The 13,724-nt window shown below is 33.8% G+C and overlaps 1 protein-coding gene across 1 annotated transcript in view; it reads left to right on the forward strand.

Annotated features, from left to right (window-relative positions):
• The first annotated feature begins 1,825 nt into the window (after positions 1-1,825).
• Positions 1,826-13,724, forward strand: part of C7H11orf58 (chromosome 7 C11orf58 homolog) — a 62,079-nt gene continuing 50,180 nt past the window's right edge. The window contains exon 1 of the mRNA XM_053720628.1: positions 1,826-1,967. Within this exon, the coding sequence (XP_053576603.1) occupies positions 1,908-1,967 (60 nt within the window). The 5' untranslated portion in view covers positions 1,826-1,907. The remainder of the gene's footprint in view (positions 1,968-13,724) is intronic.

Consider the following 13,724-nt stretch of genomic DNA (forward strand, 5'->3'; position numbering starts at 1 on the left):
ACTCACAGACTTCAGCTAGTTCATACAGGCTGCGTACAAATGACTCCACAGATTCTCCCACACGCTGAGTGCGTTTGTGAAAACAAGCCCTCTCATGAATCACATTTCTTTTGGGCACAAAGTGGGCACTGAGTTTGTTCATAACTATTTCAAAGTCAAATTCTTCCCCTTCTTGAAAAGTAAAGGCATTGAACACTGGCACCACATCTTTCCCCATAGAGTATAAAAGAGAATTGACTTGTACTTCACCACTCTCCTTGTCCAGCTTGGAAGCAATCCTGAAGCGTTGAAACAGCTGACGCCATGTGGGCCAAGCTGCAGGCTAAGAGAACTTAAAAGGCTCAGGTGGGGTAAACTTCAACATCGTCAGGCAAGTACTTCTGACACCATGTCATGAGATGCAGGACACAGCATAGAAGGTACAACGCTATTTTATAGCAAAGCATTGAAGTATACAGCTTGTACAACACATCTAACATGGTAACTGCGACATAGACAAGTACGGACCCAAGCCACGTCCCCATCCGGTGACATCACTTCCCACTCTCATCACAAACCCCAATATTTTGGGATGGGGGCTGCTATTAGGCCCATTTTCTTTATTAAAACCCATAAAGGATCGTTTCCCCTCAATTATGAAAAAAATGGGGTTCATTTTTTGAAAAATAGCCACACTGTGGCAATGCTAAGAACTGTAGTTATTGATTGAGTCCTCCCTTTAAGAAGAGGGGGTAACAGGGACATTGATCTGTTAAAACGTGAGGCCCTGTGGATACACAAGTTGGAAACTTTGGGGCCTAAGGGACTGAACACAGATTAGGATTATTCATTGTTTTATTGAGACGCTAGAGTATAAGGAATATATTGGTTGGTTCTATATTAGTGGAGTGCTCCAATATGTTAATATGTACTGCAGTAATATTAACATCCAGGTATTGAAAAATAGTCTGCTTTAAAGGGACAGTTTAGTCAAAATTAAACTTTCATGATTTAGATAGGAAATGCAATTTTAAACAACTAACCATTTTACTTTTATCATCAAATTTGCTTTGTTCTTGTGGTATTTTTTGTGGAAAGCTAAACCTAGGTAGGCTCATATGCTAATTTCTAAGCCGTTTAACTGCCTCTTATCTCAGTGCATTTTGACAGTTAGACACTGTTAGTACAGTGTGTCATATAGATAACATTGTGCTCACTCCGGTGGAGTTTTTTAAGAGTCTGCAGTAATTGGCTAAAATGCATGTCTGTCAAAAGAACTAAAATAAGGGGGGAGTTTGCAGAGGTTTGGATACAAGGTAATCAAAGAGGTAAAAAGTATATTAATATAACTGTGCTGGTTATGCAAAACTGGGGAATGGGTAATAAAGGGATTATCTATCTTTTAAACAATAACAATTCTGGAGTAGACTGTCCCTTTAAAAGGCTGATAATGTATGACACATATGGCGTGTTATTCTCTTTAAATTGAAATTATATGCAGGGAGTAAAAGTTAAAGGGACACTAAACCCCTATTTTTTTCTTTTATTATTCGGTCCGGATAGAGCAGCAATTTTACTACACAAATATATATAAAACTGTAGTAACAAAGTAGAAAATACTGTATAATAGTACCAAGTCCTCACGTTATACAGTAACACAAACATAATTGTAATAAAATATTGTGGTTAATAGTTTATGTCTTTACAACACTTAGCACAGACCTTTTTAAACTTTGCCGAAATAATATCGCCGAGGGTCATAACGGAACTTGTAGTTTATAATCACCAAACTAAAAAGGGCGACGTCTTAAGATTAGCGCAGCTGCAGAACTACACTTCCCGGCATTCTCTGTTGTAACCTCACTAGTACGTGACCCCAGTGGATTCCGTAGTTTACGGGGCAAGGGGACAGACGCTACCGGAGCAATATGAGTTCGGCGGAGGATTATAAGCGCGGGTGCAAGAGGCCGTCTGGACGTCCGGAGCAGGTGATGCAGGGCCGGGAGATTGGGGAGGTCACGGGCCTTCTAGGATTCGCTTTCCCATTAAGGCCTAAAACTGAGTTCAGGCCACTGAGAAGCATTACTTTATTAACGGCAAACGTTATTACAAGCTGTGTCACAAGCATTGTTATATGCAAGATATATTCAGTACCGTAAATACAAGCTGTGTTACAATCATTGTTATATACAATATATATTCACTACCGTAATACAAGCTGTGTCACAAGCATTGTTATATACAAGATATATTCACTACCGTAATACAAGCTGTGTCACAAGCATTGTTATATACAATATATATTCACTACCGTAATACAAGCTGTGTCACAAGCATTGTTATATACAAGATATATTCACTACAGTAATACAAGCTGTGTCACAAACATTGTGTTATATACAAGATATATTCACTACAGTAATACAAGCTGTGTCACAAGCATTGTGTTATATACAAGATATATTCACTACAGTATATACAAGCTGTGTCACAAACATTGTGTTATATACAAGATATATTCACTACAGTAATACAAGCTGTGTCACAAACATTGTGTTATATACAAGATATATTCACTACAGTAATACAAGCTGTGTCACAAGCATTGTTATATACAAGATATATTCACTACAGTAATACAAGCTGTGTCACAAACATTGTGTTATATACAAGATATATTCACTACAATAATACAAGCTGTGTCACAAGCATTGTTATATACAAGATATATTCACTACAGTAATACAAGCTGTGTCACAAACATTGTGTTATATACAAGATATATTCACTACAGTAATACAAGCTGTGTCACAAGCATTGTTATATACAAGATATATTCACTACAGTAATACAAGCTGTGTCACAAACATTGTGTTATATACAAGATATATTCACTACAGTAATACAAGCTGTGTCACAAGCATTGTTATATACAAGATATATTCACTACAGTAATACAAGCTGTGTCACAAACATTGTGTTATATACAAGATATATTCACTACAGTAATACAAGCTGTGTCACAAGCATTGTGTTATATACAAGATATATTCACTACAGTAATACAAGCTGTGTCACAAACATTGTGTTATATACAAGATATATTCACTACAGTATATACAAGCTGTGTCACAAACATTGTGTTATATACAAGATATATTCACTACAGTAATACAAGCTGTGTCACAAGCATTGTGTTATATACAAGATATATTCACTACAGTAATACAAGCTGTGTCTCAAGCATTGTGTTATATACAAGATATATTCACTACAGTAATACAAGCTGTGTCACAAACATTGTGTTATATACAAGATATATTCACTACAGTAATACAAGCTGTGTCACAAGCATTGTGTTATATACAAGATATATTCACTACAGTAATACAAGCTGTGTCACAAACATTGTGTTATATACAAGATATATTCACTACAGTAATACAAGCTGTGTCACAAACATTGTGTTATATACAAGATATATTCACTACAGTAATACAAGCTGTGTCACAAGCATTGTTATATACAAGATATATTCACTACAGTAATACAAGCTGTGTCTCAAGCATTGTGTTAAATACAAGATATATTCACTACAGTATATACAAGCTGTGTCACAAGCATTGTGTTATATACAAGATATATTCACTACAGTAATACAAGCTGTGTCACAAACATTGTGTTATATACAAGATATATTCACTACAGTAATACAAGCTGTGTCACAAGCATTGTTATATACAAGATATATTCACTACAGTAATACAAGCTGTGTCACAAGCATTGTGTTATATACAAGATATATTCACTACAGTAATACAAGCTGTGTCACAAACATTGTGTTATATACAAGATATATTCACTACAGTATATACAAGCTGTGTCACAAACATTGTGTTATATACAAGATATATTCACTACAGTATATACAAGCTGTGTCACAAACATTGTGTTATATACAAGATATATTCACTACAGTAATACAAGCTGTGTCACAAACATTGTGTTATATACAAGATATATTCACTACAGTATATACAAGCTGTGTCACAAACATTGTGTTATATACAAGATATATTCACTACAGTATATACAAGCTGTGTCACAAACATTGTGTTATATACAAGATATATTCACTACAGTATATAAAAGCTGTGTCACAAACATTGTGTTATATACAAGATATATTCACTACAGTATATAAAAGCTGTGTCACAAACATTGTGTTATATACAAGATATATTCACTACAGTATATAAAAGCTGTGTCACAAACATTGTGTTATATACAAGATATATTCACTACAGTATATAAAAGCTGTGTCACAAACATTGTGTTATATACAAGATATATTCACTACAGTATATAAAAGCTGTGTCACAAACATTGTGTTATATACAAGATATATTCACTACAGTAATACAAGCTGTGTCTCAAGCATTGTGTTATATACAAGATATATTCACTACAGTATATACAAGCTGTGTCACAAACATTGTGTTATATACAAGATATATTCACTACAGTAATACAAGCTGTGTCACAAGCATTGTGTTATATACAAGATATATTCACCACAGTAATACAAGCTGTGTCACAAGCATTGTGTTTAGGGTTGCCACCTCAGCCATGCTTTCCTGGACACTTATGAGTTTTACATGCTGCAGGGTGTGCAGGGAAGAACATGAATAGTGCTGTCAAGAATTACTATTCATGTGCTGTGCACGGGTGCAATTCATGTTCCCCTCTGCACACCCTGCAGCATGTGTAACTCATAACTGTCCAGGAAACCATGGCCGAGGTGGCAACCCTAATTATGTTATATACAATATACACTACAGTAATACAAGCTGTGTCACAAGCATTGTGTTATATACAAAATATATTCACTACAGTAATACAAGCTGTGTCACAAGCATTGTGTTATATACAAGATATATTCACTACAGTAATACAAGCTGTGTCACAAACATTGTGTTATATACAAGATATATTCACTACAGTAATACAAGCTGTGTCACAAACATTGTGTTATATACAAGCTGTCACAAACATTGTGTTATATACAAGATATATTCACTACAGTAATACAAGCTGTGTCTCAAGCATTGTGTTATATACAAGATATATTCACTACAGTAATACAAGCTGTGTCACAAGCATTGTGTTATATACAAGATATATTCACTACAGTAATACAAGCTGTGTCACAAACATTGTGTTATATACAAGATATATTCACTACAGTATATACAAGCTGTGTCACAAACATTGTGTTATATACAAGATATATTCACTACAGTATATACAAGCTGTGTCACAAACATTGTGTTATATACAAGATATATTCACTACAGTATATACAAGCTGTGTCACAAACATTGTGTTATATACAAGATATATTCATTACAGTATATAAAAGCTGTGTCACAAACATTGTGTTATATACAAGATATATTCACTACAGTAATACAAGCTGTGTCTCAAGCATTGTGTTATATACAAGATATATTCACTACAGTATATACAAGCTGTGTCACAAACATTGTGTTATATACAAGATATATTCACTACAGTATATACAAGCTGTGTCACAAACATTGTGTTATATACAAGATATATTCACTACAGTAATACAAGCTGTGTCACAAGCATTGTGTTATATACAAGATATATTCACCACAGTAATACAAGCTGTGTCACAAGCATTGTGTTTAGGGTTGCCACCTCAGCCATGCTTTCCTGGACACTTATGAGTTTCACATGCTGCAGGGTGTGCAGGGAAGAACATGAATAGTGCTGTCAAGAATTACTATTCATGTGCTGTGCACGGGTGCAATTCATGTTCCCCTCTGCACACCCTGCAGCATGTGTAACTCATAACTGTCCAGGAAACCATGGCCGAGGTGGCAACCCTAATTATGTTATATACAATATACACTACAGTAATACAAGCTGTGTCACAAGCATTGTGTTATATACAAGATATATTCACTACAGTAATACAAGCTGTGTCACAAGCATTGTGTTATATAAAAGATATATTCACTACAGTAATACAAGCTGTGTCACAAGCATTGTGTTATATACAAGATATATTCACTACAGTAATACAAGCTGTGTCACAAGCATTGTGTTATATACAAGATATATTCACTACAGTATATACAAGCTGTGTCACAAGCATTGTGTTATATACAAGATATATTCACTACAGTAATACAAGCTGTGTCACAAGCATTGTGTTATATAAAAGATATATTCACTACAGTAATACAAGCTGTGTCACAAGCATTGTGTTATATACAAGATATATTCACTACAGTAATACAAGCTGTGTCACAAGCATTGTGTTATATACAAGATATATTCACTACAGTATATACAAGCTGTGTCACAAACATTGTGTTATATACAAGATATATTCACTACAGTAATACAAGCTGTGTCACAAACATTGTGTTATATACAAGATATATTCACTACAGTAATACAAGCTGTGTCACAAACATTGTGTTATATACAAGATATATTCACTACAGTATATACAAGCTGTGTCACAAGCATTGTGTTATATACAAGATATATTCACTACAGTAATACAAGCTGTGTCACAAGCATTGTGTTTAGGGTTGCCACCTCAGCCATGCTTTCCTGGACACTTATGAGTTACACATGCTGCAGGGTGTGCAGGGAAGAACATGAATAGTGCTGTCAAGAATTACTATTCATGTAATTCATGTTCCCCTCTGCACACCCTGCAGCATGTGTAACTCATAACTGTCCAGGAAAACATGGCCGAGGTGGCAACCTTAATTATGTTATATACAAGATATATTCACTACAGTAATACAAGCTGTGTCACAAGCATTGTGTTATATACAAGATATATTCACTACAATAATACAAGCTGTGTCACAAGCATTGTTATATACAAAATATATTCACTACAGTAATACAAGCTGTGTCACAAGCACTGTTATATACAAAATATATTCACTACAGTAATACAAGCTGTGTCACACGCATTGTTATATAAAAGATATATTCACTACAGTAATACAAGCTGTGTCACAAGCATTGTGTTATATACAAGATATATTCACTACAGTAATACAAGCTGTGTCACAAGCATTGTGTTATATACAAGATATATTCACTACAGTAATACAAGCTGTGTCACAAGCATTGTGTTATATACAAGATATATTCACTACAGTAATACAAGCTGTGTCACAAACATTGTGTTATATACAAGATATATTCACTACAGTAATACAAGCTGTGTCACAAGCATTGTGTTATATACAAGATATATTCACTACAGTAATACAAGCTGTGTCACAAGCATTGTGTTATATACAAGATATATTCACTACAATAATACAAGCTGTGTCACAAGCATTGTGTTATATACAAGATATATTCACTACAGTAATACAAGCTGTGTCACAAGCATTGTGTTATATACAAGATATATTCACTACAGTAATACAAGCTGTGTCACAAACATTGTGTTATATACAAGATATATTCACTACAGTAATACAAGCTGTGTCACAAACATTGTGTTATATACAAGATATATTCACTACAGTAATACAAGCTGTGTCACAAGCATTGTGTTATATACAAGATATATTCACTACAGTAATACAAGCTGTGTCACAAACATTGTGTTATATACAAGATATATTCACTACAGTAATACAAGCTGTGTCACAAGCATTGTTATATACAAGATATATTCACTACAGTAATACAAGCTGTGTCACAAACATTGTGTTATATACAAGATATATTCACTACAGTAATACAAGCTGTGTCACAAGCATTGTGTTATATACAAGATATATTCACTACAGTAATACAAGCTGTGTCACAAACATTGTGTTATATACAAGATATATTCACTACAGTATATACAAGCTGTGTCACAAACATTGTGTTATATACAAGATATATTCACTACAGTAATACAAGCTGTGTCACAAGCATTGTGTTATATACAAGATATATTCACTACAGTAATACAAGCTGTGTCTCAAGCATTGTGTTATATACAAGATATATTCACTACAGTAATACAAGCTGTGTCACAAACATTGTGTTATATACAAGATATATTCACTACAGTAATACAAGCTGTGTCACAAGCATTGTGTTATATACAAGATATATTCACTACAGTAATACAAGCTGTGTCACAAACGTGTTATATACAAGATATATTCACTACAGTATATACAAGCTGTGTCACAAACATTGTGTTATATACAAGATATATTCACTACAGTAATACAAGCTGTGTCACAAGCATTGTTTTATATACAAGATATATTCACTACAGTAATACAAGCTGTGTCACAAGCATTGTGTTATATACAAGATATATTCACTACAGTAATACAAGCTGTGTCACAAACATTGTGTTATATACAAGATATATTCACTACAGTATATACAAGCTGTGTCACAAACATTGTGTTATATACAAGATATATTCACTACAGTATATACAAGCTGTGTCACAAACATTGTGTTATATACAAGATATATTCACTACAGTATATACAAGCTGTGTCACAAACATTGTGTTATATACAAGATATATTCACTACAGTATATACAAGCTGTGTCACAAACATTGTGTTATATACAAGATATATTCACTACAGTATATAAAAGCTGTGTCACAAACATTGTGTTATATACAAGATATATTCACTACAGTAATACAAGCTGTGTCTCAAGCATTGTGTTATATACAAGATATATTCACTACAGTATATACAAGCTGTGTCACAAACATTGTGTTATATACAAGATATATTCACTACAGTAATACAAGCTGTGTCACAAGCATTGTGTTATATACAAGATATATTCACCACAGTAATACAAGCTGTGTCACAAGCATTGTGTTTAGGGTTGCCACCTCAGCCATGCTTTCCTGGACACTTATGAGTTTTACATGCTGCAGGGTGTGCAGGGAAGAACATGAATAGTGCTGTCAAGAATTACTATTCATGTGCTGTGCACGGGTGCAATTCATGTTCCCCTCTGCACACCCTGCAGCATGTGTAACTCATAACTGTCCAGGAAACCATGGCCGAGGTGGCAACCCTAATTATGTTATATACAATATACACTACAGTAATACAAGCTGTGTCACAAGCATTGTGTTATATACAAGATATATTCACTACAGTAATACAAGCTGTGTCCCAAGCATTGTGTTATATACAAGATATATTCACTACAGTAATACAAGCTGTGTCACAAGCATTGTGTTATATACAAGATATATTCACTACAGTAATACAAGCTGTGTCTCAAGCATTGTGTTATATACAAGATATATTCACTACAGTAATACAAGCTGTGTCACAAGCATTGTGTTATATACAAGATATATTCACTACAATAACACAAGCTGTGTCACAAACATTGTGTTATATACAAGATATATTCACTACAGTAATACAAGCTGTGTCACAAACATTGTGTTATATACAAGATATATTCACTACAGTAATACAAGCTGTGTCACAAGCATTGTGTTATATACATGATATATTCACTACAGTAATACAAGCTGTGTCACAAGCATTGTTATATACAAGATATATTCACTACAGTAATACAAGCTGTGTCACAAGCATTGTGTTATATACAAGATATATTCACTACAGTATATACAAGCTGTGTCACAAACATTGTGTTATATACAAGATATATTCACTACAGTAATACAAGCTGTGTCACAAGCATTGTGTTATATACAAGATATATTCACTACAGTAATACAAGCTGTGTCACAAACATTGTGTTCTATACAAGATATATTCACTACAGTAATACAAGCTGTGTCTCAAGCATTGTGTTATATACAAGATATATTCACTACAGTATATACAAGCTGTGTCACAAACATTGTGTTATATACAAGATATATTCACTACAGTAATACAAGCTGTGTCACAAGCATTGTGTTATATACAAGATATATTCACCACAGTAATACAAGCTGTGTCACAAGCATTGTGTTTAGGGTTGCCACCTCAGCCATGCTTTCCTTGACACTTATGAGTTACACATGCTGCAGGGTGTGCAGGGAAGAACATGAATAGTGCTGTCAAGAATTACTATTCATGTGCTGTGCACGGGTGCAATTCATGTTCCCCTCTGCACACCCTGCAGCATGTGTAACTCATAACTGTCCAGGAAACCATGGCCGAGGTGGCAACCCTAATTATGTTATATACAATATACACTACAGTAATACAAGCTGTGTCACAAGCATTGTGTTATATACAAGATATATTCACTACAGTATATACAAGCTCTGTCTCAAGCATTGTGTTATATACAAGATATATTCACTACAGTAATACAAGCTGTGTCACAAGCATTGTGTTATATACAAGATATATTCACTACAGTAATACAAGCTGTGTCACAAACATTGTGTTATATACAAGATATATTCACTACAGTAATACAAGCTGTGTCACAAGCATTGTGTTATATACAAGATATATTCACTACAGTAATACAAGCTGTGTCTCAAGCATTGTGTTATATACAAGATATATTCACTACAGTAATACAAGCTGTGTCACAAGCATTGTGTTATATACAAGATATATTCACTACAGTAATACAAGCTGTGTCACAAACATTGTGTTATATACAAGATATATTCACTACAGTATATGCAAGCTGTGTCACAAACATTGTGTTATATACAAGATATATTCACTACAGTATATACAAGCTGTGTCACAAACATTGTGTTATATACAAGATATATTCACTACAGTATATACAAGCTGTGTCACAAACATTGTGTTATATACAAGATATATTCACTACAGTATATACAAGCTGTGTCACAAACATTGTGTTATATACAAGATATATTCACTACAGTAATACAAGCTGTGTTTCAAGCATTGTGTTATATACAAGATATATTCACTACAGTATATACAAGCTGTGTCACAAACATTGTGTTATATACAAGATATATTCACTACAGTATATACAAGCTGTGTCACAAACATTGTGTTATATACAAGATATATTCACTACAGTAATACAAGCTGTGTCACAAGCATTGTGTTATATACAAGATATATTCACCACAGTAATACAAGCTGTGTCACAAGCATTGTGTTTAGGGTTGCCACCTCAGCCATGCTTTCCTGGACACTTATGAGTTTTACATGCTGCAGGGTGTGCAGGGAAGAACATGAATAGTGCTGTCAAGAATTACTATTCATGTGCTGTGCACGGGTGCAATTCATGTTCCCCTCTGCACACCCTGCAGCATGTGTAACTCATAACTGTCCAGGAAACCATGGCCGAGGTGGCAACCCTAATTATGTTATATACAATATACACTACAGTAATACAAGCTGTGTCACAAGCATTGTGTTATATACAAGATATATTCACTACAGTAATACAAGCTGTGTCTCAAGCATTGTGTTATATACAAGATATATTCACTACAGTAATACAAGCTGTGTCACAAGCATTGTGTTATATACAAGATATATTCACTACAATAACACAAGCTGTGTCACAAACATTGTGTTATATACAAGATATATTCACTACAGTAATACAAGCTGTGTCACAAACATTGTGTTATATACAAGATATATTCACTACAGTAATACAAGCTGTGTCACAAGCATTGTGTTATATACATGATATATTCACTACAGTAATACAAGCTGTGTCACAAGCATTGTTATATACAAGATATATTCACTACAGTAATACAAGCTGTGTCACAAACATTGTGTTATATACAAGATATATTCACTACAGTAATACAAGCTGTGTCTCAAGCATTGTGTTATATACAAGATATATTCACTACAGTAATACAAGCTGTGTCACAAGCATTGTGTTATATACAAGATATATTCACTACAGTATATACAAGCTGTGTCACAAACATTGTGTTATATACAAGATATATTCACTACAGTAATACAAGCTGTGTCACAAACATTGTGTTATATACAAGATATATTCACTACAGTAATACAAGCTCTGTCTCAAGCATTGTGTTATATACAAGATATATTCACTACAGTAATACAAGCTGTGTCACAAGCATTGTGTTATATACAAGATATATTCACTACAGTAATACAAGCTGTGTCTCAAGCATTGTGTTATATACAAGATATATTCACTACAGTAATACAAGCTGTGTCACAAGCATTGTATTATATACAAGATATATTCACTACAGTAATACAAGCTGTCACAAACATTGTGTTATATACAAGATATATTCACTACAGTATATACAAGCTGTGTCACAAACATTGTGTTTTATACAAGATATATTCACTACAGTATATACAAGCTGTGTCACAAACATTGTGTTATATACAAGATATATTCACTACAGTATATACAAGCTGTGTCACAAACATTGTGTTATATACAAGATATATTCATTACAGTATATAAAAGCTGTGTCACAAACATTGTGTTATATACAAGATATATTCACTACAGTAATACAAGCTGTGTCTCAAGCATTGTGTTATATACAAGATATATTCACTACAGTATATACAAGCTGTGTCACAAACATTGTGTTATATACAAGATATATTCACTACAGTATATACAAGCTGTGTCACAAACATTGTGTTATATACAAGATATATTCACTACAGTAATACAAGCTGTGTCACAAGCATTGTGTTATATACAAGATATATTCACCACAGTAATACAAGCTGTGTCACAAGCATTGTGTTTAGGGTTGCCACCTCAGCCATGCTTTCCTGGACACTTATGAGTTTCACATGCTGCAGGGTGTGCAGGGAAGAACATGAATAGTGCTGTCAAGAATTACTATTCATGTGCTGTGCACGGGTGCAATTCATGTTCCCCTCTGCACACCCTGCAGCATGTGTAACTCATAACTGTCCAGGAAACCATGGCCGAGGTGGCAACCCTAATTATGTTATATACAATATACACTACAGTAATACAAGCTGTGTCACAAGCATTGTGTTATATACAAGATATATTCACTACAGTAATACAAGCTGTGTCACAAGCATTGTGTTATATACAAGATATATTCACTACAGTAATACAAGCTGTGTCACAAGCATTGTGTTATATACAAGATATATTCACTACAGTAATACAAGCTGTGTCTCAAGCATTGTGTTATATACAAGATATATTCACTACAGTAATACAAGCTGTGTCACAAGCATTGTGTTATATACAAGATATATTCACTACAATAACACAAGCTGTGTCACAAACATTGTGTTATATACAAGATATATTCACTACAGTAATACAAGCTGTGTCACAAACATTGTGTTATATACAAGAAATATTCACTACAGTAATACAAGCTGTGTCACAAGCATTGTGTTATATACATGATATATTCACTACAGTAATACAAGCTGTGTCACAAGCATTGTTATATACAAGATATATTCACTACAGTAATACAAGCTGTGTCACAAACATTGTTATATACAAGATATATTCACTACAGTAATACAAGCTGTGTCTCAAGCATTGTGTTATATACAAGATATATTCACTACAGTAATACAAGCTGTGTCACAAGCATTGTGTTATATACAAGATATATTCACTACAGTATATACAAGCTGTGTCACAAACATTGTGTTATATACAAGATATATTCACTACAGTAATACAAGCTGTGTCAC

This window comes from Bombina bombina, chromosome 7 (genome assembly GCF_027579735.1).
Source record: "Bombina bombina isolate aBomBom1 chromosome 7, aBomBom1.pri, whole genome shotgun sequence".
Lineage (NCBI taxonomy): Eukaryota > Metazoa > Chordata > Amphibia > Anura > Bombinatoridae > Bombina > Bombina bombina.